Here is a 27812-nt window from a genome sequence, read left to right on the forward strand (position 1 = left end):
TTCCTCGCAAGGAATTGAAGTCGATAAGGAAAAAACGGATATTATTAACTCATTACCTTACCCCACATCTGTAAGGGAGGTTCGTTCATTTCTTGGCCATGTAGGAGTTTACAGATGATTCACAAAAGACTTCTCGAAGATCGCACAACCGCTTTGCAGTCTATTACAAAAGGATAAAGAATTTAAATTTGATCAGACCTGTAAAGACGCATTTGACGTGCTGAAGCAGAAATTGGTCTCCGCTCCCAGAGTGCAACCACCAAATTGGAAATTCCCGTTCGAAATCATGTGTGGTGCAAGTGATCGAAGTGTGGGAACCGTTCTTGGCCAAAGAATAGGGAAAGGGCCTCATGTTATCTACTACGCTTCGAAAACTTTGGATGCTGCCCAAAGCAATTACACAACCACTGAGAAAGAATTATTAGTTGTTGTGTTTGCTTTAGATAAATTTAGATCTTACCTGTTGGGAACTAAAATGATTATATTTTCTGATCATGCAGCTTTGAAATATTTAATAGGGAAGAAGGAGGCAAAACCTCTACTGATTAGGTGGATTCTACTCCTACAAGAATTCGATTTTAAAATTCGGGATAAAAAAAGGATGCAAAAATTTAGTAGCTGACCATCTGAGTCGATTACCGATTCCAGTAGATGACACACCATTAAAAGATAACTTCCCAGATGAAAACCTATTTTCAGCAAATACGGTTCATTCTTGGTACGCAGATATAGTAAATTATCTCGTTATAGGAACTGTTCCTTCGGAATTACCAAGGTCTAAAAAAGATAAGATCAAAAAAGATGCTCAATATTACATTTAGGACGATCCTTACCTTTGGAAGCAATGCTCCGATCAGGTAATTCGACGGTGTGTAGAGGTACAGTCTATCTTAACCTTTTGTCATTCTTATGCATGTGGAGGACACTTTGGATCTAAACGCACCGCACATAAAATTCTCGAGTGTGGACTATTTTGGCCAAACATATTTCGTGATGCCTTCTTATTATGCAAAACCTGTGAAATATGCCAAAAAGTCGGTAACCTTAGTTGTCGAAATGAGATTCCCCTTACTCCTATCTATATTTGCGAAATTTTCGATGTGTGGGGCATCGATTTTATGGGTCCTTTTATTTCTTCTTTCGGTAATTTTTATATACTCTTAACTGTTGATTACGTTTCTAAGTGGATAGAGGCAAAGACTACTCGCAATGATAATGCTAAGACCGTGGTTGACTTTCTTAAAAGTTCTATTTTTTTCCAAGTATGGTACTCCACAAGCATTAATCAGTGACAGAGGAACTCATTTTTGCAATAAGCTCGTAAGTGCACTTATGGAGAAGTATGGAGTAACTCAACGAATTGCCACTGCTTACGATCCACAAACAAACAGGCAAGCTGAAGTGACAAATCGTAAAATCAAGTCCATCTTGGAGAAGACTGTTAAACCTAACAGAAGGGTTGGAGCTTGAGACTAAATGACACACTTTGGGCTTATAGGACAGCTTACAATGGACCAATAGGCATGTCACCTTAGCGACTCGTTTTTGGTAAATCGTGCCACCTCCCGGTTGAATTAGAGCACAAAGCATTTTGGGCAGTTAAACAATGTAATATGGAGATGGAGACTGTAGGAAGGGCTCGAAAGTTAGACATTTAGGAAATCGAGGAAATTAGAAACGATGCATATGAAAATGCTCGAGTTTATAAAGAAAAGACAAAGGCGTTCCACGATAAGATGATCACTAGGAAGTAGTTTGCAATAGGACAGAAAGTTCTTCTATATGACTCCACCTTAAAAATTTTCGCTGGTAATCTTCGATCCAAATGGATAGGTCCATTTACTATCACTAATTTATTCTCAAATGGTGTAGTGGAAATTAAAAGCGAAGAAACTCAGAAGTGCTTTAAGGTGAATGGTCAACGACTGAAACCCTTCTACGAGAATTTTCAAATGCACACAGTTGAGGTGATTGTTCTCGAGGAGCCTAGAATTTGAATAATAGGTCAACGAGCTAACGACGTTAAATAGAGCGGTGTTGGGAGGCAACCCAAATTTTCTTTTCCTTTATGCAAATAAAATTTTTGGTAAAATGGAAAATGAAAATGCATTACGAGGATTAGTTCTGTCTAAGGAAAGACTTGGTACTTAAGTATATCCGTTGTGACTCACCTCTCTTTCCTGGGAACTTATTTGGTGCATTTATCACGACTATTTTACCAAATCTCGTAATCTTGGTTTTTAAATAATTTATTTCTTAAGTTTATAGCTTAGCTAATAAATTTGAAAAAAAAAATTAATTTTAATTTTCATATTATTATTTATTTTATTTTTATTTTATTTTTACAGAGAAACATTTCGAGACAAAATTAAATTTCACATGTCAACCTACAAATTTTTTTTTATTTCAGACAAGGCCCACTCTACTTACACACCATATCAACCAATCCAATACCCAAACTAACCCATTAATCAAAACCCAAACCCATCATACCTACCCAAAATCAAAAATCAAAAATTAAAATCCAAATTTTCCCACCCTAACCGTCCACACTTTCCATAAAAAAAAACCTTCCATTTCACCCATCAAATCCTAAGCTTTCACCTATCACACCCATCTTTTTCACCTAGAAAACTACAACCCCATACCCCTATTTGAGCCCTTCCCTCTTTCCCCAACCGTCCACCTCTTTTCCAATTAAAAAAAACCCTTCACTCATCAAATCATACTTTTTCACCTAGGAAATTAAAAACTCCACTACCCATTTTAACCCCCCATTTTTACCCCAACCGTCCACTCTCCTCAAACAAATAAAACACTTTTCAAACACCCAAATACCCCCCCAATTACCGCCAAAGAAAGAAAAACTAAAACTCTTACTTTCTTTCTTTTTCCCCTTCGCCTTCAACACCACCACCCTCCACGATGTTGAAATACATGGGGAGTTTCTTTTTTCTCTTTTTCTCTTATTTATCTTTACTTTTATTCTTTAAATTACATTGAGACAATGTAAAATAAGTAGGGGAGGGAAATATAAATTGATTCTAATTTGCTTATCTGTTGTCGCTGTTTTTGCATATTTTTTGTGAAAGATAAAATTTTTCTTTTGATAAATTGGGATGGTGCACTTATGGTTTGACCCATTTAGCTATTTAGTTCTTTACACATAAACTTTTCAATAACCTAGACTTAGTGGATAAGAAATTTTTAGGAATTATGAGTTTGCTTGACTGCCTACTTTATACCAAATGTCGATTTTCTTTGAATGCAAACAAAAAAAAGAGAAGAAAAAATAATAATACTCCTCTGATACGAATGTTAAGAGTGAAAAATTGGGGTTGTACACCGGACCGAGTAAACCAGAATGTGGTGCTTGGGTTGTCATTACATCTCGCGTAAAAAGGTTTGTGTGACTGTCTAGTTTCTTTGCACTCACTCCGCTAACAAGCTATCACGAGTAGGGTGAAATAACCCGCTTAGAGACATCTGAATTGAGTAACCGGAACATGGTGCTTGGGTTGTCATTATGTCTCACGTAAAAAAATTCGAAAGTGTCCTAAGTACAAAAATAAATAAATAAAATGAAAGGTAAGTCTATCTCTAATAAATTCTGAAATATATTTACTTACTTCTTAGGCTAGGTTATTTGAGATATTAATGTGCTAGGATTAAATTGTTGAATTGTGTAAACCATGGGGGTCAAGTCCTATTTGGGAGAAAATTTTTCCTTTTGCAGATACATACAAAATGCTCGAGGACTAGCATAAGCTAAGTAGGGGGATTTGATTAAATGCTAAAGTTACATATTTTATGTAATTAAATTGGTTAATTTATGAGAGTGCACCACTAATTTTTCCACGTTTTTGTTGAATTTTGTGCAGTGATGCAATTTGGGGCTAAATAGAAGAAAAAGGAAAGAATTGGGCTAGATTGAAAAAAGAAGCAAAGAAGGAGGGCCAAAGCAGAATTTTTCCAATATATAATTAGCTGAAATTTTTATTATTATGTTGGGATTTTTATTATATCATGGAATATTTTTTCCTTGATTTTCTATGACTAGTTAGCTCTTAATTTAGCAAAGCCACTAGTATAAATATTGAACTACTTTGTTCATTTTAATCATCAAGTCAGAAATCAAGCTTTCATCTTTTCTTCATTTCTCACGTAACATTTTGTTGTTTTTAGTTTCTTTTTCTTCAATTTATTAATTTCAAGTTAGCCACCAACTTAAACCATTTGCAATTCCTTTTTCAAATTCCCTTTTCATTTCCAGTAGCTAACCATCCCACTTTAATATATTACTAAATTTCCAGCCCCCATACTTAATCACGCCTCCCATCCTTTTCACCCATTTTTTTTATCTTATTTAATTTATCCAATACCAACATGCCCCAACCCTTAGTTAACTAAATCCATTTTTAGCTTAGATCGGAGTTAGCCTCGTCAAAACCCGTGAGTTACGAACCCGAGCAATTTAACTCCTAAATTCCAATACTTATTATTTCTTCAGATTAAGAGTATGATTTTTTCAACTCACAAAGTCAGATCAACACTAAGTCAAAAAGACGTCGTTTGAGTTAGTGTGGTTAGACGTACAGTTGGAATTCCGAAAGGATCGATTGTTTGATTGGTTTTCCATGAACACATTGGCGTGCCAAGTGGGGATTGTTGTTTGGTTCCGTCAAGGGAAGTAGTAACCGGATTTAAATGTCTCACGCGGCTGATGGCATTGGTTCGAGCTAGGCTCTTCTAGAACGCAAAGCTGCCGGAGTTCTAAATCACGAACGTTTCGTTGGTTGTTAAATCGGTAAGGGTTAGTTCTTGGACGTTCCATAACTAATTTACACAAGGAAGAGTTGGTGTCCGAGGCATCCTTGGTAGCTATAACTAGCTTATTGGAAAAGAATGGTTCATCTGATTTCGAGGATCGGTTCAAAGACGAGAAAAACTCGAGCCTAAAGTTGAGCTTAGTTTAATTAAATTTTCATCAGATTTATTTAACTATTTTTATTATTTTATTTTCAGCTTTTACTTTTCACGTTTTTTTCCTGTTTATTTCAGGTTTTAGGTTTTCAATTTTATCCTCCCCCAAAATTTCTTGGGCACGACAACTGTCCAAACACAAACCTGGTCGAGAAAGAGAAACAATTTCAGTAAACCCAGTCTCTGAGGGATAGACCCTACTCCCTATACTGCTTAAATTACAAATTAGGCGTAGGTTTATATTGGTGGAATCGACACCCATCAAATCTTATGGTCAAGGGTGCTCATGGCCCCAAGTGTAGCCTGACTTTGAGTTGTACTAGTAGCGTTGGTTGTTAAAGTTTTACCTGTTATTGTAATTCACCAAAAAAAATATTTATATATATTAAGAAACTATAAACTATACTAAAATATAACTACATATGAAAAAAAATTATTTAAAAAAAAACACCTATAATTAAATTTAGAAGACAAATGGTATCAATATATGTCAATAGTATAGTAAAATAAAAAGGTAAACTATAAAAATAGTCACTTTTGTTTACTTTAGATTACATTTTAGTCACTTACGTTATCGTTTTGTTATGAAATGGTCACTCTACCATTAAACTCCGTTACCTCCCTAACAACAGTCTTCTGTGGCAGTCCAAATGGGTTTTAAATGCCAACTTGGATGTTTAGTTGCTGGGATGAAAATAGGTTTTTAATTAAATAAATTTAATTTGGACTACTTTGTAAGACATCCAAGCTGGCATTTAAAACCTATTTGGACTGCCACATAGAACCGTCGTTAGGGAGGTAACAGAACTTAATAGTAGAGTGACCACTTCGTAACAAAACAATAATGTAAGTGACTAAAACGTAACATTTCAAACATAAGTGATTAAAATGTAATCTGAAACAAACAAAAGTGATTTTTTTTGTAGTTTACCCAAACAAAAATGATAAATTGACGGTACTAGCAACCATATAATGATACGTGGTGTGCCACGTATATCTCATGTTGATTTTACCACATCAGTAAATATTTAAAATTTTAAAACTATCAAAAATAAATAGTTTTTAATAATTATTTTAAAAACCATTTCCAAGTTCATATTGGATGTGATTTTTTAAATAATTATAAAAATATTATAGAAAATTATTAAAATTTAAACATCCAATAAATAATTAAATAGTTGGTTTGAAACTAACAATAACATATATACAAGATGTACAAAATTAAAATAAAACTAAATAGTAAAAATATAGAGTAAAAAAAATTTAAATAGGTAAATACATCTAATTAAGAATATTAATACACTAATCGTTTTCTAGCTCATATTGTCATTTTTTAATAGCACCTAAAAATGTTATCATGTTAGCCATTTGAGTCTTAGCTCGATTGATATCGGCATTGTTGTCAGGGTCCGAGTGCGCTGAAGCACATTATCCTCCTATTTATGGGTAGTTTTAAGAATTGTATAAAAAAAGAACAGATATGATAAGAACATATGATGAGATTAATGTTTTAAAAAAAATGTTATCATATTAGAAAGTATCATTTAACATGCTATCAAAATGTTATCACATTGGTGAATGAAAATTTTAACATTAAAAATATAGTTAGAAAATATTTGTTTAACAATTGAATCATATAAAGTGGTAACTTATAAAATAACTCTCATCAATTTTGAATTAGTTCGAGTTGACTTTTGACATCAATTCAATCATCAATATTATCAATAAACAAATGCTATGTGTGAAAAACTTTTCTTTTATAAAATTTAAAATTTATAAAAATATATATATAAATTAAAACTTTGGTTGATGTGATAAAGTCAAAATTTTATTAAAGTTGGTGCGGTAAATTTATACCTTCCATATATATTTTATTTGTTTTATTAAAAATATAAAAAAATCAAAGTGGTATTATAATAACATCGCATTTACTTTTTGTAATATAAAAATATTATAATACATTTTTCAACTAAATTAATATTGAATTAACTTATATAATTCAATTTAGTGAAAGTTTAAAGTTAAGAAAGATGTTATAGTTTTATGCATGATGGTCTAAATTATAAGGTTGCCCACCTTTGTCACTATCTGTTTCCATAAGAATCTCCTGCCTCTACTCTCTAGTAGTTTGAGACAATCAATATTTTCTTATCTCAACCTTTTCTTCACCGTCTAATTAAATTTTATATTTTTTTTTCTCAAAATCTATTACCGGTGATCGTGATTAATTTTATTTTCCATAAAAAGTAAATAATTGGTTATGAATTATACTCTATTTTCGTAAGTAGAGATTGAACTCCTGACCTCATAATTAAGAGACGAGAAAAACAATCACTCACTGCATTTCATTGATATCCTATATCTTCTCATCGTTAACCAATTATCTCACCTCAATTTATTTTAGAAACAACTCAACTCTAATTTTATCCTATTTTAGATATGGATATTTGTAACATCAATAGTGAGTAGAATTCCTTCATAAAAATAATTCAATCAAATAAATAAGTTAAAAGAAAGTCAACAATGCCACAGTCAAGCCGTATGGGTCTTAGTTGGCATACTAGATAAGTTAAATTCTTACATAAATGTGTTACTCAAACAAATTGATAATTGTAAAGGAGATTTTGCATGAAGTAGCAAAATTGGGTATCTAAGTAGAGTGCTAAATTATTTCTTCATAAGTTATTCAATTCGATAAATATTGTGGTGATTATAAGCTGTAATTTCCAAAATTAAAATTTTAATTATAATACTTAAGTATTTATATCTTGTAATCCATTAATATTTAGTTAGGTTAATTTGAATGTGTAAATTTTTAAAAAAATGGCAATAACTAGTTTGCAGTGTAATGGTAAAAATATTGTATTTTAAGAACAAAATTTATGTTTAAAATTTGGAGATGATATTGTTGAGAAAAATAACTACTAACTCGAATATGAATAGTAAAAAACATAAAAATATATTAAAAATTCCTTCAAGTTGCGAAAAAGATGATATTATTTTAACAATTTATTGAGTAAACTAAATCAACATTCACTAAATTATCAAAAAATTATTTTTAATATCCAACTATGAACACATTTTAAACTTGTCTTTTTTTTACACATTTCCAGGTGATATTCTAGAAACTTTTTGGAGTAATAAATTTTCACTCCCTTTCAATTTTGAAAGTAAACAATTAATCGCAGTGTTAGTACATTTCGTCTAATAACAAATTATGTGAATATAACGTGTATTATGATTTATGTCATACATACACATGTTTAAAAATGGCTAAAAGAATATTTTTTAGGGTAAGTATTAATTAAATTTAAACAATTTTTTAATTTATAAAATATTTTAGTGAAAATTAATAATTCTTTATTATTTTCTAATTTTTCTAAAAATAATTTTCAAAATTTGAACCAATATTGGAAAATGAAAATAGAAATCAAACTTATCCTTAATTAGTATTTAAAAACCTAAAAATAAAATGTATGAGATTCCACCATATCAAACACTTATCCCTTGTATAATTTTGGGATTTAGATTGATTTTGCCATAGATAAGTCACCTAATACAATAAAATGTTAACCGTAAAACCATTACAAAAATTGGCTTTACTAACACACACAGGATCGGCAAGCTTGATAAACAAATTTGTCCAACAAGAAGCAAGGTTTTACAGAAAAAGGAAAAGGAAATTAGATTTCCACATGAAGCTAAGGCCGGGAAATGTCGTCGAATTAAGGGTTTTTTCGCATGGGGGATCAAGCACAGGAGGGTGGTATCTTGGGCACTCCTTGACGTTGCAACTCTCCTAATACGCTATCTGTAGATGGCGGCTTTAGTCCAAGAGGAAGTGGCAGCCATGGCTTTGTTAAAACGTCTCCTATAGCTGCATCTATGCTCTCTTTCGACTGTATAATTCACAAACTATTGTAAAAACCTTTTATACGAAAAGGTAGTTGAAATCAATGTGGAAACATCTTACCGGATGGAAGTCAATGAGAGGGTGGGGTCCTGATTGTCCGCCAGTACCGTGGTGGTGGGGAGGAATGCCCGGGACCGGTGCTGCACGGAATCTCTGCAAGGAAACCACCAAATCCACTTAGTCTTAAAAGCTTCATCAATCTATAGTTGCAGATGCCAAAACATAATACTACTAGCTAGCAAGTATGAATCTCACGGTTGAGATACAAACAGGTAAGATGCTGCCAAAACTGGAGTGATTGTTTACCGTTGGTGCTATTGGTTGTGGAAAGCAAGGTGTTCCTGGGGTTAGTCCATTTGATACCTATACAATGAGATAAAATAAAATAAAATAATTATTAAAATCGACACTTTTAATTAGGTGGATGGGAAAATGGTGATTAGAGCTTACACGTTGGTGGTGATGATGCCAAAACGAGGGATTAGCTGGTGGAGGTCCCCATGTAGACTGTGGTGGCTGCGGTGGTTGGGATGTTGTGTGAGCTGGATGTTTAGTCCATAAGTGCACGAGGGATTGATCCAAGGTGGGATGACCCCATACATGCAAAGGCCTAAAGTGGTGGTGGTGCATGGGTGACATCGGCGGGAAACCCATAGTAGGTGCAAGCCAAGGACTTATATCTCTCTTGCCGCCACCAGCGGGGGTGGCAGCACCACCGTACATTTGTCTCCTCTGGGTCCAATTTGCGGCCTCCGCCTCACGGGCTAGCAAATGCTTCCGATGAGATCTATATTTCTGCACAACAAGACATAAAAAGGTTTTACATAAAATAAATAATTCATTGAAATACTACTTTCTTTTTCTGAAACTTTTAATCAATCCTATGCATATCTCGAAACAGATTCTGCAGAAAAAGTAAACATAATAATTCCAACCTTCAAAAGGTAAGAAACAAACTACAATACTATATATCGAGAGATTCAACAGGTACTAAAGGCATGAAATATGAATAAGTAGGAAAAAATAAAGAATATTTGGAAGTGAAAGTACTTGAAGATGACTGGCAATGTTATGGCGAGTGAGACAATCGATTCCCATAAGCTCTAAAATTCTTGAAGGCACCGCCTTATCCACCCCGAGCTGCTCCACTGCTTGAACGAACCTCCTGTGCAACTCTGGCGTCCAATCCACCTTCTTCACATAATTCAACACATCATTAAACTAATCAAAACAGTACTTTATCCTATCCAGATCTCTGAAGAAAAAAAAACAACTAATGTAAATAGCTTTTCAGAGGGCCCCTCTCACTCTTCTCTTGTTTACAATTCACCTACTTCCATGATTCTCGTGACATCTTCACCTTCCCTGGAACCATGTTCTGGTCCATACTTGTGAAAGCAAGAGACCAGTTTCTAGGTTCAATCTTAAGACAATTAAAACCTAATTACTCGAGTATGCTTATGCTAGTACTACTTTCAAGTACTTACGGTAAATTTTCATTACCTTCGTTTTTCGCTTGCCTTGATTGTTATTCTTTGCTTGTGCTGCTGACGATTTTCTTCCCTTAACAGCATATTTAGAAGGCGTTTTATCAACTGCATTAGGTTCCTCTCTTTTGCTGAAAATCTCCTCGCCTTTGCTTGAGCTCGAACCTGACCCCGAACCCGAAATTTTATCTTCTTCTTCCTCCTCCTCTTTCCTTTGGCTACTATCCTCGTCAGTTTTTTCTACTGAAGTGTTCATTGATTCCTCAACATCACATCTACTGGTGGGTAAATCTGCAAGAATTTCAGGGTCCATCTCCAAATCCGGTAACATATCGCCTTCATCGATGCCGATAAAAAGATCATCGAAATCAATACTCTCAAGTAAATTCCCCTCGGCGAAGTCTGGGAACTCTTCAGAGCTAATAATACTGAAACTCTCCATCTTTCCTTTGTTCTCGTCATTCCTTGTGTTCCTCAAAGGTGACACAGCTAGCATTAATACAGTTCACTCTTTTTTTCTCCTCCCCCTCAAAGATGAAGAAAAGAAAAAAGAGACTTAAATCCAAAAGTTACGTTGATATCCGTTATGCAGATATATAGTATAGCATGGAAACTGATACAGGCTAAGGGGACAATGGATACGCTTAATGAAATTGGTGGGGTTTTGTAGTTGCTGCTTGCTTACACAGAAAATCTGAAAATGGAGTGTGGAAAAGATTGGATCTACACCACAACTTGGGTTGAGATCTCTGGGGTGTTTTTTTTTTTGCTTGTTTTTACGTTTTTTGTTTCGTATGTATACGCACTAGTTGCAAGGCAATTAATTTCGGCTTTCCTTTTTTGTTCTTTAAAAAAATAAAAATGGCTGAAATTCTTTAAATTTGTGGATGGCCTTTTTTAAGAAATTTGTGAAGTTTTTGCAGAAACTGAATCTCGTGCTGGTGAGCTGTTATTTAAATTCATTTATGTTGTATAAGAAAAAAGTTTGCTTCAAGAAAGAGAGAGAAAAGGGGGAGAAATTGATGTCACAGTGGAAACGGATTGAGATATGCATGAAAAGAAAGGGATGGATGGGTTTGATGACATTTTCATTTCTTCAAATATTATAAATTTTTGTTAAGAATTTGAAAATTTTAATCCAGTTCTAAAAAATAGTAAATAAATTTGTTCCGTTAATTTCAATTATCAATCATTATTATAGTATTGTTGTAGATTTAATTTATATTCTTCAACTAGATTTTTCTAAGGCAGGTACTTTTGAATTTTGAAATTCTAATCTTCATGCAAAATGACAATCATTAATCTATTTTCTTGAGTTTTAGTGAAAAATATGTAAAAAAAATTTGTCATGGCATTGCACATATGATAACATATTTGTCACATTATATTTTAGAAATAAAAAATTATATGAATTTAATAGTTATTATTTAGTGAAGACTAAAATTTTAAAATTTAAAAAATATACAGACTAAAAATGACCAAATTACAGTGATTGAACTTTGCACCATTACCCGTTTTGATATTTAAAAGCTAACGCAGTTAAAAATTGACCAATCAGAATGAGCCGAGTCATGATGACATGGTAGGTTGATTGATAATATGGCACATTGACCAAGTTAATCAATGTTGACCAACTGTTGACTAATGTTGGCCTGCATTGACTAGTAAAAAAATTCATTAAAAGTTATTTTAAAAGAAGTGTAAAACATTATTTAAAAATGAAAAAGAACTTTTAAAATTATAAAAAAATTAGTTAAAAGTTTTAAATTTTATTTAAAATATAAAATTATTAAAATTTGTTAAAAATATAAGCATTGTAACTTTTTAAAAATGTATAAAATTGTGAAAGCCAATAAAAATTAAAAAATGGTTAAAATTTTCGAAGAGTTTAAAATTCTGAAAATCATAAAATTTTAAAAATTGTAAAAATTATAATAATCTTTAAAATTTATCTTAGAACAATCTTCTAATATTTAAATCCAATGGATGTTTTCTAATTCAAAGTTCAGTTCATTTGTCAATTTTTCCGAGCATTATATTGAAAAATTTTCAATTAGACAACCCAGGTTTAATCAACTAAATAATGCATGAATTCTGTGGGCATAGAGATGAATCTTCAATCTCTTTAGCTGAACAATATTGCGCTCTTTATTATAATATTTTTTTTGCAATTTTTACATTTTAATCATTTTAAAAATCTTTTGATGAATTTCACAAATTTTAATATTTTTATTACTTTTACATTTTAAAAATTGCAATGTTTATAATATTTAACAAACGTTTAAGAATTTTTACAAATTTTTCAATATTTTAAATTATTTTTAATTTTTTAAATAGATTTTAAATTTTTGAATTTTTTAAATAGATTTTAAATTTTTTGAATATTTTTTACTAGTTTTATAATTTTGAGTAATATTTTCAAGTTTTTTATTTTTAATTTTTTTTACAAATTATAAATCATTTTTAATAATTTTTTTTACCAAAAAACATCGATGGATCAATGCTGGTCAACTTGATGAACATGTCACATCACCAATCGACGTGTCATGTAATTGGCCAACTTTTTATTAACGTTGATAGTTTTTAGGTACCAAAACATGTAACAATGCATAGTTTACATACTAAATATAGTTAACAATGAACATATAAAAGAAAGAAAAAAGTTAAAGTGCGAAAGTGAGAAAATAAATATAGTTGAGGGGATAATTGTAAATCTAAAACACCGATACCATGTGTGCTAAACCAACTTATTATTATTATAAGTTCGAGGTCTCTATTTGATGATGCAAACGTTTAATCATAACAGTGTATTTTTGACATTGTAACTTCTAATCATGCATTGAAATTAACAGTGGACCAAGGAAATACCAATGTCACAATTGATAAATTAAATAAAAAATAACAACAAGAACTCTAAAACCTATAAAGAAATATGGGATTTACTTACTGTGAGATAGCAAGAAAAATAATGACTACAATTTCCAATTTTTTTATAATTTTTATAATATTTTACAATTTTTAAAATTTTATATTTTTAAAAGTTTTAATTTTTTTATAATTTAAAAAACTATGTGTAACATCCCATACTCGACCTTGTCTCCAAGTCTAAGCTACGGGATGCCACATTCATTACTGGAGCAACTACGATAAATTATATACATAAAATAACCATTTTACATGCAGATAAATATATTACACGCTCATAATATGATTCATAATCATATTCGGGTCTTATACGAGCTTATCAAAGCTCTTTTGGTGACTCAGGGTTGAATAATGACCATATTGTAAAGTTTGCAAAATATCGAGTTGACATCGCAATTACGAGAGTTCCTCGTTGCGACGCAAATCACTGGCGACTTCTCGTCACGGCGTTGAGTTGCGACGATAAGAACTCGACGTCGCAACATGATTGTCTGTTTCTAAAAGTTTCTAAAATGCCATATTCATATGCTCAATTCTAACCATAAAAAAACACTTAACATATGCATTATTCAAAATGTCATTGAATACATTGATATCTATGATAATTTCCACCATTTGAACATTTGGTACCAAGCCATTCCATTTAACATAGCATAATATGATCATTTCAATTTCAACCATCTTAAACATGACATTTACAATACCATTTGACCATATCAAGTTAACCATTTCTACTTAAGTATGAACCTATACGTTTATGATATACAAAACAACTCAAATCTAGGTACATGCCATATGATAAAACGAAAGGGACAATACAAACACTGCTAAGTTGAAGATCGCTAGCTGGATGCTGAATTACGTCTCAGAACTTCGAGATCCACCTAAGCCTGCGCACGGAATAAACAAATTGTACGTTGAGCCGTAAAGCTTAGTGATACTTCCATGATTTAAGTCAATATATTACAAGCATTAATCAAATGCATATAATCAATTTAAGTTTAATGCTTATCTAATTTACATACCATTTATACCAATAGATACTGTTTACTTATGACATGAACATGTATAGTAGATTTATACATCAATTCACTAGCATTTGTATTTATACTTATCATATCATACTAATAAATATTAGAGTTCTACTTTCCTTTATTGTATCATACCAAAATGAAGCATCATCTTAGTATTCTATTTCAATACTTTCGAGCTTAATGGCTCGTTCAACTCAAATCGACCTTCATGGCTCATTTTTAGTCAATTCACATGGTCTTTCACATGCTGTCATGTATCACATTTCATATGTATTCAAGTATACCAAATCCAATCACATTTCATTTCAATTACCATATAGCCAATTCATGTTTTTATAACCCTATTAACCCGGCATGGACTTAGAATAGATACACGAATCTATCCTCTATCACCCCAAGTTGTCCGATGACGATAACTTTGAAACATTTATATACTACCACCCTAGGTTGCCCAACAATGATGGTTTTCACAATTTGTTTATTTTGTCACCCCGAGTTGCCCGAAAATGATGACTCTATATGTACATTCCACCACCCCGGGTTGCCCGACAACGATGGTTTCTAATCAATATCCTAACCCTATGGCATGCCGACTATATCCAACCTTATCTGAACAACTAATAAGGTAATCAAAGTTCCAATTACATTATATGGTTCAATTCATATTCCATCATTCTCAATTCTCAATTTCATCTTATCATATAACATGTTTCAAGCCATTTTCAATTTATATATTAGGCTTCAAATGAATCATTCCATTTTCTATTTTATTCAATTCAGTCCACTAGCTCGATATTCAATATCAATCACAACAATTTAATTTGTACAATCATTATATACCCACATCGATATTTAATCATGTAATTAACATGAATATGAAAACAATTAAATTGATCTCAAATCATAAAAGTACAAACCAAGATTGCGCGTCACTTGTCGAAACTCTCGCTTTTTCTTTCCCTCTCAACGGCTTAGTATCGACTTTAGCTACAAATGATAATTCAACAAATAAATAATATCAAATTTTATCCAATTCACATTCAAATATAAATCCAATCATATTTTTTTATTTTATTCAATTTAGCCCCTAAACTCGAGATTTGTATATCTTTTGATATATAGCTTCGAATTAAAAAAAATTCACATTCTTTAATTAATGACCCTATACTTTCTATTCCTAGCATAATTTCATAATAGGTTTTCACTTTATTCAATTTGGTATCTAATATAACAAAGTTAACAACCAAGTTTATAAGGCTTTACAATTTAGTCCTTTTCATAATCTATGTTTAATTTCTATCAACTTCAAACCTAAATCATCAATTTCTCATCAATGAAAACTTGCTAAAATTTTAACAATATTAATATCCAATGATCATAAATCTATAAAAAATAAAAAAAATGGCCAAGGGACTTACTTGAAATTTTAGTCGAATGCACAAGGGCTTTTGGAAGCTTTCTTTTCTCTTTTGGCTATGGTCGACGGTGATGGAGGATGAAGTTGATGGTTTCATCTTTTCTGTTTTGGATATGGCCGTCTAACTCATATGACTGAGACACACGCCCGTGTCTCAAGTTGTGTGACTTTCGAAAAAGGGACACACGGTCGTGCCCCAGCCCATGTCCATGTAACTCTCTGACTTGGGTCACATGGCCAAGCTATACGCCCATGTGCCAGGCCGTGTGATTGGCTATGTAACTGCTTGACTTGCAACCCTTTAAAACTTACAAGGGATACATGACCATGTCACATGATTGTGCGTCACACACGACTGAGACACACGCCCGTGCCTTAGGTCGTGTGGACAAGAAAATGGCCAAAATCAAGCCATTCCTTTCACCATTCTCAAGCATAAGCCTAAATACACTTGAACACATGACCAAGGCTTCAAAACATGCTTAAAACCTGCATGAAATGACTCATACAATAGGCTAATAAATCATACAACCAATATGTCATATAGGCACCTCAAACATATACATTAAACATACCTAAACATGTGCATACTTAACCATTCATTAACTAACTTATTTCCATATCAAAACATATCACAATTAACACCTTTCAACCATACCGTTCTAAATTCAATACCATATCTTAGCTATACTATAATCAATTCATAGCATACTAATTTGGTTATCTTAACATGCATCAAATAGTTACTTAATACATATATTTAAGATATCAAAAGTACCAAAAAAATATCATCTAAACAACTTATACAACCAAGTTCATACTTAACTATTCACATACCCAAAACATGGATATCAACATTCAAACCTATTACATGCCATACAATCTGGAATAAACGTTCCAGAAACTACCGAATTATGCTAGATAGTGTGCCTCGAGAGCCGATCCCATCGTCTAACCTTCCGAGTATCTACAAAAACAAAGATTTACACAAGTAAGCTTGAAGAAGCTTAGTAAGTTTGACATACTAAAACAATACATCTTTCCAAAGTAAATACAACAATTCAAACAATAACAATTCAACCATGAAGGTTCCCTGTCATCCACAATCTCAACCGATAAATCACATACGTTTAATTTAATACTCAAATGAATAGCAAATCCATCAAATTCATTAACAGTTTACCTTACCGAGATTTTAATTCAAAGAACGACTTACGAATAAGAGTACATCATCAGTCCAACCATAATACGCCAATGCTCATAAGAGGTAATCCAACCATAACACGCCAATGCTCATAAGAGCTAATCCAATCGTAACACACCAATGCTCATAAGAGCTAATCCAACCAAAATACGCCAATGCTCATAAGAGCTAATCCAACCGAAACACGCCAAACAAAGAGTATAACACGAGAGTTCGCAACAAATGCTGAACCTCAATTTACTCAAGAACTAAATATATACATCCTTCCAAACCATCTCCTCTCCAATTCCCTACAACATACCATATCACCTTTGTACTCTATCTCGCTTTTAATCCAATCCGAGCATCAAATTCAATAACATATATCAAATAATAATTCATTATCAACAATTGAATATATATATATATATCTTACAACATGTTATACTATTCAAAAATTCATTTAGATATTAAATTTTAATTGTACGAACTTACCTGGATTGAATTGTAATAGTTACAGAAGTTTAGAAACTATTCCGCTATTTTTCCTTTTCCACGAGTATCTACGGGATCTTGATCTAAAATGTAAAATTCCTCAATTATTAGCATACATTTCATATTCCAATCCATTTTACAATTAATACCCTTTTATTATTCAAATTTACAGAATAACTTCAAACTTTTACAATTTTTGCAATTTAGTCCCTTAACCCGAAATTCATCAAATTAACCATTTTTCTCAAATCGATATTCGATCCAAATATACTAGGCCCTTAAAAAGTCCCTAATAAATATTAAATTCACTATCAAACCCTAATATTTTGACATTTTCATAATTTAATCCTAAAATCAAAATCTAAAAAAAATCACTTTACAAAATCATCAAACAACACAATCAAAGCTCCAAATACATGGTATTCATCAAAAACATCCAATATTCAACAATGGAAACTTCCAAAATTTTAACAGAATAAAAAATGAAGGTACGGGCTAGTTGGACCTAGTTGCAATGATCTCAAAAACAAAAAAATTACAAGAAACGAGATCAAAATAGACTTACATGCAAGAAGATAAGCTAACTGAAGCTTCTCCTCACCCTAGATATGGCTTTCAGCGAATTCAAGGAGAAAATGAAAGTGATTTTGTTTCTTTCAGTAATTAAATTTGTTTTAATTTAGTTTAATTTACAAATTTACCATTGATTTCATAATTTATTTTAATCAATTTCACTATGTTTCCATCCCACTATAATAACTAGGATATATTTTCTAATTAAGTCCTTCTTTTTTTACTAATTAAGCCATTTCATCACTAAAATGCTATAATTAGTATATTTTACACTTTTTACAATTTAGTCATTTTTCCTTAATTAACTATATAAACGTTTAATTTCTTATTCAAATTTTATTACAGCTTTAATAACTCTATAAATATTATAAAAATGATATTTATGAGTGGACGCGACGAAAATTTGTGGTCTCGTAACCACTATTCTGTCACCACTAAAAATCGGGCTGTTGTATTAGGTCTAGCTTATATAGGTTAACTACTATAGTTTAATGTTAATTAATTAGTTTAATCATGCTTTAAATTACTTTAATTACCATTAATTAATCCTAATGCTAATTAATATCATCATTTACTATCCACTACTAAATATTAGTTTATTTACCATTTTGATCTTTTGGATAATTGCTATCTAGTTCCCCAAGTCTTTTCCTAATTAAAATGCTATAGTAATTGAAATTTTACAATTTAGTCTCTGAATCTTATTAATTACATTTTCAAGTAAATTACTAAAACAAATTTCAATGTATTTTTATAATAACTTCGTAAATATTCCTATTTAATATTTACGGATTCCATTTAAAGAAATGGGGCTTTAAAATTATATTTTTTGGTACTACTGAAAATCGGGTCGTTACACTGTATTTAGAATGAGCATGGACAAAAGATATCCAAAATTAATTGCACTTGGATGTTCATTTGTCCATATTCATATTAAACCTGAATTTTTTAAATAATGTTTATAACTTTTTTATTTTTACTGATGTGGTAATGCTAGTTAGTATCATGACGGTTGACTCAACTATCGTTAGCGGTCATGTCTGCACACTAATAATAAAAGATGAAAACTGTTAATGAAAGGATTTAATTAATGCACTTTTTTGTATAGATAAAGCCTGAGGATTTAATTGACTACATTTTTTTATCAAACGACTTGATAGATTTTTTTTTTTTGAAAAATTTTATTGGGCTTCTTAGACCTTAAACCATTATTTACATCAATAATTTTTTCTAAATAACTAAAACTTCATTAAGAAAACAAGAAATACGTAGTAATAAGTGGTAGAAAATCCTTCCAAACATGGAAGCCAGCATAAGAAATCGAAGCTCTAGTATTCGCTTGCCTCCTAACCCAAACAAGGTGTGTCGAAACCGTTTTTTGAAAACAAAAATTTTAGTTGTTGACTTAAAAAGAACAAAAACTGGAGTCACCACCGATCCTTGATTGAGGTGTGATCGGCTCACCTTAAAAACAATTTCGGTCTACGAATTTTGAGAAAAATAGGTTCGGGAGTTCAGTTACGCACGAGGAAGGATTAGCACCCTCGTAACGCCCAAAATTGGTACCAAATTGATTTTTTTGAATGCCTTGGTGTCGAAAATTTGAAAAGATTTTAAAAGGAAACTTTTTATTTCATGAACGAAAAATAATAAGGCATTCTTATTTCAAAGAAATTAAACACCACACCCAGTGAGTTAGGGTACAATGTTTTTAAATCTTCAAAATACCCAAATATTGCCTTTTGCTTTTGAAAATTCTTATTTCGAGAAGAAAATGTCATGACCAGTAAGTTAGGACCCAACATTTCGAATTCCCGAGAATAAGCTTTTATTTAAAATTTGCGAATTTATTGCAAAACAAATACTTGGCTTTCTAAATTCATCGAAAAATAATCGCAATCCAGTAAGTTAGGACACGATCTTTCCCAAGAATCATGAATGCCAAATATTTTGGAAATTTGTAAAAATATGATGATTTTAATGCTTCGATAAAACCAAAATACACATTTTTTAAAAAAGGATATGCTAAAAGGGGTAATGCATAACATGAGATCAATATTCTAATTTCAAGCATATATGAATAAACATTTACAAATATATACAAGTAGGTATAATATACAAATAAATTTACAAACAAAAGAGATACATCAAATAAAAAAACTAATAATAAATGCATGTATATATGTGTACGAAAATCATGAAAATAAAATAAAGATAAAAATGTATATGTGTATATATCTACAAAATAAAGTATATAAAAGTTTTAAAAATATAAAAATATAAAACGTATGAATAAAAGATATGCATGTATTCATAAAAGCTTAAAATATATATATATATTTAAAAAATGCATATATATTATATATAAAAATATGTGTGTTTAATACATAAAAAAATGCATATATATATATATATATATATATATTGTAAAAACCATGCGTGCATGAACATAGAAATAATGATAATAACCACAATAATAAATAATATAACAATAATGAATAATGATATAATGATAAATATTTAAAAAATAAAAAAAAACAATCTAAAATGGACTAAATTGAACTTAAAAAACAAAAAAATGGGATAGATTCGAAAATAAATAAAAGAGGACAAACTCGAACACGCGAGCAACTATGGGGGACCAAAAGGGAAATTAATCCCACCCTCCAAAACGCTGCGCAGCAAAGGACCGAATTGAAACAGAAATGAAAGATGCGGCTAAATTTTTAAAAAACAAAATGAGTTTAATTGAAGTGCATCGCAAAAACGAAGGGCCAATTGCGCAAATAGACCATGTGACGTTAGAGCGCGCGGATCCTCCCCTCCGGGTCGGGTCACCGCGCGGGTATGGCCACCTAAACAACGCCGTTTTGAGCGTTATTTAAAACAAAATTTCTGCCCTTCAAAATCAATTGAAACCGAATGAAAGGAAAAAAAATAAAAAATAAAAAAAAATCTCTTAGGTGTTCTACTAGGGTTTCGACCCTAGCTTCCTTGCGCCGCCGATTGCTAGCCCCTTCACCACTACTCCGAACGCGACGGAGATGGAAACGGCTCGGCTTCGGGTAAGTTTCCTTTTCTTTTACTTTGTTATTTTAAATGAAAACAAAATGAAAACTGAAAGAAAATGAAAAACTTGTGAGGAACGATAATCACTGTCAACAAAAAAAAAAAGAAATCACCTTTAAAAAAACGAGTATTCGCGGTTTTTTTTATTCTTGATTTCCTCTATCCCAAAGATCTCCACTCTTTACATATTAAGAATGGCCTTTTATAGGCCGAAAAAAGAAACAAAAATAAACTTATTTTGCTTTTTTTCCCCTCCGGACTCTTTGAGTCTGTTTTTGTAGGTATCGTGGTGTGTACGGCGAGCGTGGGGAGGCCGATCTCCGAGTTCTACGGTGACTGGACGCTTGCTGAGGCTGCTGGGTGCACTCGGGGCTTGCTGCGGCGCTCCTTAGGGCTAGGGTTCTCTTTTTTTTTTTGCTTTAGGCCAGGGTTGTTTTGGGGTCTGGTTTAGTTGTTTGGGCTTAGGTTAGTTTTGGGCCTGTAATTGTTGGACTTCTTTTTTAATTTTGCTTGGACCTGGGTCGATTGGGCCCTATTACAAGGTGTATCAATCGCCATTATGCCATCATCATGAAGTCTGGCCAGCACCTCGTGCAAGGCCTTTCGTAGTCCTATTAATATTAAAATAACTATACTAGCTTCAATATTAAAATAGTTTTCCCTTTCGTAGTTAACCAACCAACCAAAAGAGATACAATTATAAAAGATTTTCCTCAAATGGTGACACCAGTAAAAGGATAATTTACAAATTTATAATTTTCTAGTGAAGGATGATAGAATGGTAGTATGAATGTCTTGAGGCTGTTATCCAGCTATTGTAAGAGCTTAGCTAATTAGTTGTTAGCCAAGATCTGTTGAAGTTGTTTTGTGTACATATGAGCATGCTTTACATGATTACCAACTAGAGGTGCTCATGGGCCGAGCCGGGCCCAGAAAAAAATTTCAGCCCGCATCCTAGGCCCAGGCCCGGCCCGACCCAAAATATGGGCCTAAAATTTTGTCCAGGCCTGGCCTGAGAAAAAATTCCTAAGCCCAAGCCCAGCCCGGCCCGTCCCATTTTTTAATAAACACCAAAAATTTATTTTAAAAATAAAAAAATAAAAAAAGTATTTTAAAAATATTTTAAAATTAAAAAAATAAAAAAAATAAAAATTTATTATATATTCGGGCCGGGTCGGGCTCGGGCAAAAAAAATGGTGCCCGAGGCCCGGCCTGTTTTCTAAACGGGCCTCGTTTTTTGCCCAAACCCATATTTCGGGCCTATATTTTTACCCGAACCCTTCCATATTTCGAGCAGGCCGTCGGGCCGGGCCGCCATGAGCACCTCCTCTATTACCAACTTCTCTCAGTCAATATATATATGCACTGAGTAATAGTTGCAAAAATTACAACTATTTTGAATTTTTTTTGAATAATAAAAAATATTCATATCTTTACATTTTCTCAACTGCCAAATAGCAGCTAAACATGATATTTTGCTTCATTTTCTAACTTGGTATCAGAGCCAGTATTCCTCACGGTTTAAGCTCGTTGATTTACCGATTGTTTCTACTTTCTCCTCCCTGTTCATTACCAGCATTTTTCATGAATTCAGATCGCTCTTACTCTTCGTTTGGTAGTGATATAACTAATAGTCGACTATTCACTACTAAACCTCTTATCATTGTACTTGATTATTCAAATTATTTGTTGTGGAAATAGCAAGTTCTGTTGACTCTCAAAACACACAAGCTTCAACGTTTTGTTGATGCTTCCTTTCTTCCTTCGCCTCAATTTCTCACAAATTCAGATGGTGTTGTTTAGGCCAACCCTGATTTTGACCATTTCGAACAGTAGGACAGCACATTGGTGTCATGGCTTCTTTCATATGTTAGTCAACATGTTCTTCTTCACTTGATAGGAATGGACTCTACGATTCAGATCTAGAAAGCATTAAGCAATTTGTATGGTAGCAAAACCACATCCAAGCTGATGTATTATCGTCAAGCTTTGCACTCTTAAAAGAAAGGTGAGCTATCAATGAAAGATTTTTTCATGAAGATTAAAATGTTTTGTCATCAGCTAGCAAGTTGTGGAAAAGTGATAAGTGAACCTAAGCATGTTACGACCATTCTCAATAGTCTTTCTCTAGAGTATAAGTCAGTTCTCACAATTATCTCTGCTAGCATAGTGCCATACAATGTTCAGGGTTTTTCAACATACTCATTGATGCTGAAACACGACAACAAAAGCTAATGATTGACGTTCTAGTTGCAGCTAATGTTGTTATTCATAATTCTAATACAAATCAATCTAGTCATGAGTCTACACCTATTTATCAATCGACTTCTGTTAGATCTGGTTCTGGTTCATACAAAGGATGTGGATGAGGCAGATCTGGCTCTTGGCCTTAATGTCATCTCTGTGGAAAAATTGGACATCTAGTTGATCGATGCTATCATCATTTTGATACAAGTTACAAAAGCACTTACTGTCGTCCACCAGCCAAGCTCATGTGTGTGGTTTTGGAATTCTCTCACTGCACCCTCAAATGGTCTCCCCCACACCGTCAGTATGGTATTCTCTATATGCACCTCCTCAATTTGTTGGTTTCCCTTTCAACTCGATGGTTTCAAAACATTCTGGTGCATGGTCTTATCCACAACCTTGGTCTAATCCATTTGTGGTTCATTCACCATCATGGAGTTCACCACAAGTGCCTTCACTAACGACTTCTTCTCCTATTAACAATGATGCTTAAGCTTTGGTTGCTACACTTGATGTTGTTAACGATAATTCTTGGTATCCCGATTCAGGGGTTACACATCACCTTACCAATAATGTTGCATCTCTTACCTCAACTGTGCCTTATGTTGGTTCAGGTAAGGTTTTTGTTGGTAATGGTAGTGTTTTGCCTATTGCTTGAGTTGGACAATTGTCTTTATTTATGAGGTCTCGCCCTTTTTATCTACATTTATTGTTATATGTTCCTGGCATAACCAAGAATTTGTTGTTTGTGTCCAAGTTCACAAAGGACAAGCAGGTACTTGTTGAGTTCCATCCTACTCATTGTCAGGTTTGAGACTTAAAATCAAGGGATGTGTTACTTTGTGGCTCTTTGCAACATAGTCTTTATTGTCTTCAGGCGTCTTCACATCAAAAGCCTATTACTTCTTTACCAGCTAGTTGTTATATAGCTGAAAAGTCTAGTTTGTTGGATGATTGGAATCATAGGTTGGGTCATTCCTGTAACACAGTTCTTATATAGGCATTGACTTATTGTAATGTTGTTTTTCATAAGAATAAAGTTGGTGTTGTTTATGTAACTTGTCATCTTGGTAAACAACATAAATTGCCTTGTACCCACCAACTACGTTTTCGGTCTACACCTTGTACGTTCCTTGGTTACTTTTCTGTGTATAAAGGTTATAGATGCTTGTCACTTACAAGCAAAGTTTATGTTTTTAGACATGTAACCTTTTATGAGCATATTTTTCCATTCTGTCAAGTTACACAGTCCAACTCTATTCCATCCCTTTATGATAAGTCATGTCGTACTCAGTCTTCTTCTCTTTTAATCATACCATCACCTATTACATCACCTCCTTCTTTGTCAACTTTATCCACTTCAACTTCTGTACCACATACAAGTCTACCTTTTATACGTACTTCTTGGTCATCATCTAATCCCTCTATTCACAGTTCATCTTCCCCCACACTACCTTCCTTTTCTAATGTTTCAACTTCATGCTCTGTGACGGTTCCCTCCACTTCACAACCTCAACCTACCTTTAATACTCCCCATATGGTCACCAGAAGCAAGACTGGTATTTTTAAACCCAAGGTCTATCTTATTGAGATAGCCTATTCTTCTGACAATGTACCTACTGATATCCACCAGGCCATACAATCTTCTTGTTGGCAGACAACAGTTCATGATGAACTTGAAGCTTTGATCCGCAATCATACATGGTATCTTTGCACTCTACCTCTGAATAGAAACATAGTAGGTAGTAAATGGTTGTTTAAGGTTAAGAAAAAGCCTGATGGCTCTGTTAAAAGATATAAGGCTCGGTTAGTAGCCAAGGGGTTTTCTCAAAATATCAGGTTAGGTTTTGTTGAGACCTTCAGTCCGGTAGTTCGAGCTAATACTATTCGCATTATGCTTGCTCTTGCTGTTATGCAAGGATGGTCGTTGCACCAGGTGGATGTTAACAATGCTTTTCTTAATAGAAAGTTGACAGAAGAAATTTACAAAACACAACCACTCGGGTTTGAAGTTGCTGGTGTTAATGGGGAGAAACTTGTAAGTCATCTTTACAAACTTTTGTATGGTTTTCGTCACGCACCTCGAGTGTGGTTTCACGCACTTCAAAATTTTTTGGCTGATACGCTCAGGTTTCATCCATCTAAAGTTGATCCATCTTTGTTCATAAGGATTTCTACTACGTCCACTCTATTACTCATAGCATATGTTGATGATATTATACTTACTAGCACCTCTAATGATGAAATTTATGAGGTTGTGAAATAGCTGCACAATACATTCTCGTTGAAAGATCTTGGTGCTCTTCATTTTTTCTTGATATTGAATTCTATCGTACCCCAAATGAGTTGTTTTTTACTCAAAGAAAATATGTTACTAAGCTGCTTACAAAAACAAGTATGACAGGTGCTATATCCACTCCTACGCCTATGGTTAGCACACCAAAGTTATCATCGTTAAAAGGCAGTCCATTTGAATATGGTCATCTCTATCACAGTCTGATAGAGTCTTTACAATATGTGTGTCTCACTCGACCTGACTTAGCGTATTGTGTAAACAAGCTTAGCCAATATATGAATAATCGTCTTGAAGTTCATTGGAAGGCAGTGAAACATGTTCTAAGATATCTCAATGGCACGTTGAGTCATGGGTTATACTTTACCAAAGGTTCACCTACTGTGGTGTGTTATTCTGATGCTGGTTGGGCTTTCACGGTAGAAGATCATCTTTCTACATCTGGATATTATGTTTTTCTTGGATCCAATTCGGTTGTATGGTGTTCTAAGAAGTAGAATGTGGTTTCAGGATTATCTTCCAAGGCTAAGTATCGTAGTGTTGCCAACTGTGTGTCTGAGCTCTTGTGGGTTCAACAATTGATAACGGAACTTGGCATATATCTGTCTCAGGTTTCTGTTGTTTGGTGCGATAATACTTCCGTTGTCTCTATGACTGCAAACTCTACTCATCATGCTCGAATCAAGCATGTAGAAATTGATTTACATTTTGTTCATGAGAAAGTGTTAGCTGGTGTGTTGCAAGTCAATTTTGTGCCATCCGCTCATCAGCTTGCAAACGTGTTTACAAAACCAGTTCCACCGAGTCGATTTGTTGACTTTAGGCATGGTTTTGAAGTTCTTGATGCAACGCCAGTTCTTTCTCAAGATAACAACAACCAAGAGAATGATAGAATGGTAGTATGAACATCTTAAGTCTGTTATCCAGCTATTGTAACAACTCAGCTATTTAGTTGTTAGCTAAGATCTGTAGAAGTTGTTATGCGTATGTATGAGCATGCTTTACATGATTACCAACTTATCTCAATCAATATATATAGGCACTAAGTAATAAGTGCGAAAAATACAGTTGTTTTGAATTTCTTTTCAATAATAAAAATATTTATCTCTTTACATTTTCTCAGCTATTAAACAACAACTAAACACGATATTTTGCTGCATTTTCTAACTAAGGAGCAACAGTAGAAGAAAAAGTTGCTAGGTGAGAAATTTGTTCCTTCTTAATGGGTTTATAAAACTAAATATAGTATATAGTATAAATATAACTTTAATAATTATAAAAGTAGATTTATTATAAACTATTATAAAATTTTAAATTTAATTTAAAATAATTTAAAATTTATTTTAAATATGATTTTAATATTTTTAATTATTATTTAACAAAAATGTATTTATGTTTTATAATTTAATATAAATATAAGTTTTATTATTTATTATATTATAAATCTATTGGAAACTAATTTCTTTAATGATAGTTTTCTATTTTAATCTCACCTTAATATAACATTTGAACTTAAATAATACTTGACTTCATGCTATCATTATTTTCAATCTCATCGGAGTCAATCCATCACCCATCCAAATGTACCCTAAGGTTCCTTTTGGATTACTGGTGAGACTAGCTTCAATTAGATTAAAAAAAATTGACTATAATATTAACTATTGTAACGGCAAGATTAGGTTCTATAATAGTGAGATGAAAATCACTGGTGAGAAATGTGTTTGGATTCAAATGCAACGGTGACAATGATATCAAAATAAAAAAGATATATCATTAAGGACATTAAATTAAAATATATGCATGTAATAATTTTTAAAATATATATTTAAATTAAAATATAAAATATATTTATATTTACATTCAATTATAATTAAAAGTTACACTTATATTAAAAATTAATTGTATAGAAATATTTAGATTATATTTAGATTAAATAATATATATTAAATAGTAATTAAAACCATTATTACATTAAAATAACAATAAATTTAAGGGGTAAAGTGATAATTTTAATCTTGATTGGAGGTTTTGTCTATGCACCGGAACCCAAGCGTGAAGTGAAAAATTATGCTTCAATGTGGTTGAATGGAGGTTATCCAACTAGTCTTCTAGTCAACTTGTGTTTCAGTTGATTTTTTTCCTTAAAAGATGCGAATGAATATTATCTAAAGATTGGATAAAAAATAAATTAAA

The 27812-nt window shown here is 32.5% G+C and overlaps 1 protein-coding gene across 4 annotated transcripts; it reads right to left on the reverse strand.

Moving 5' to 3' along the window:
• Window positions 1-8473: 8473 nt before the first annotated feature.
• LOC105780790 (transcription activator GLK1) lies at window positions 8474-11373 on the reverse strand. Of its 4 annotated transcripts, none has more exons than XM_012605293.2 (6): window positions 10400-11373; window positions 9947-10090; window positions 9347-9691; window positions 9152-9259; window positions 8957-9049; window positions 8474-8882 (listed from the first exon to the last, which is right to left on the reverse strand). In XM_012605293.2, exons 1-6 carry the CDS (start codon window positions 10877-10879, stop codon window positions 8733-8735), a joined length of 1320 nt encoding a protein of 439 aa, XP_012460747.1. In that variant the 5' UTR covers window positions 10880-11373; the 3' UTR covers window positions 8474-8732. The 4 variants fall into 4 exon arrangements, with proteins under 4 accessions (XP_012460747.1, XP_012460749.1, XP_012460750.1 ...); XM_012605295.2 differs by having other exon boundaries at window positions 9947-10087; window positions 10400-11371; XM_012605296.2 differs by having other exon boundaries at window positions 9203-9259; window positions 10400-11354.
• Window positions 11374-27812: the final 16439 nt, after the last annotated feature.

This window comes from Gossypium raimondii, chromosome 4, assembly GCF_025698545.1.
Source record: "Gossypium raimondii isolate GPD5lz chromosome 4, ASM2569854v1, whole genome shotgun sequence".
NCBI classification, from domain to species: Eukaryota; Viridiplantae; Streptophyta; class Magnoliopsida; order Malvales; family Malvaceae; genus Gossypium; species Gossypium raimondii.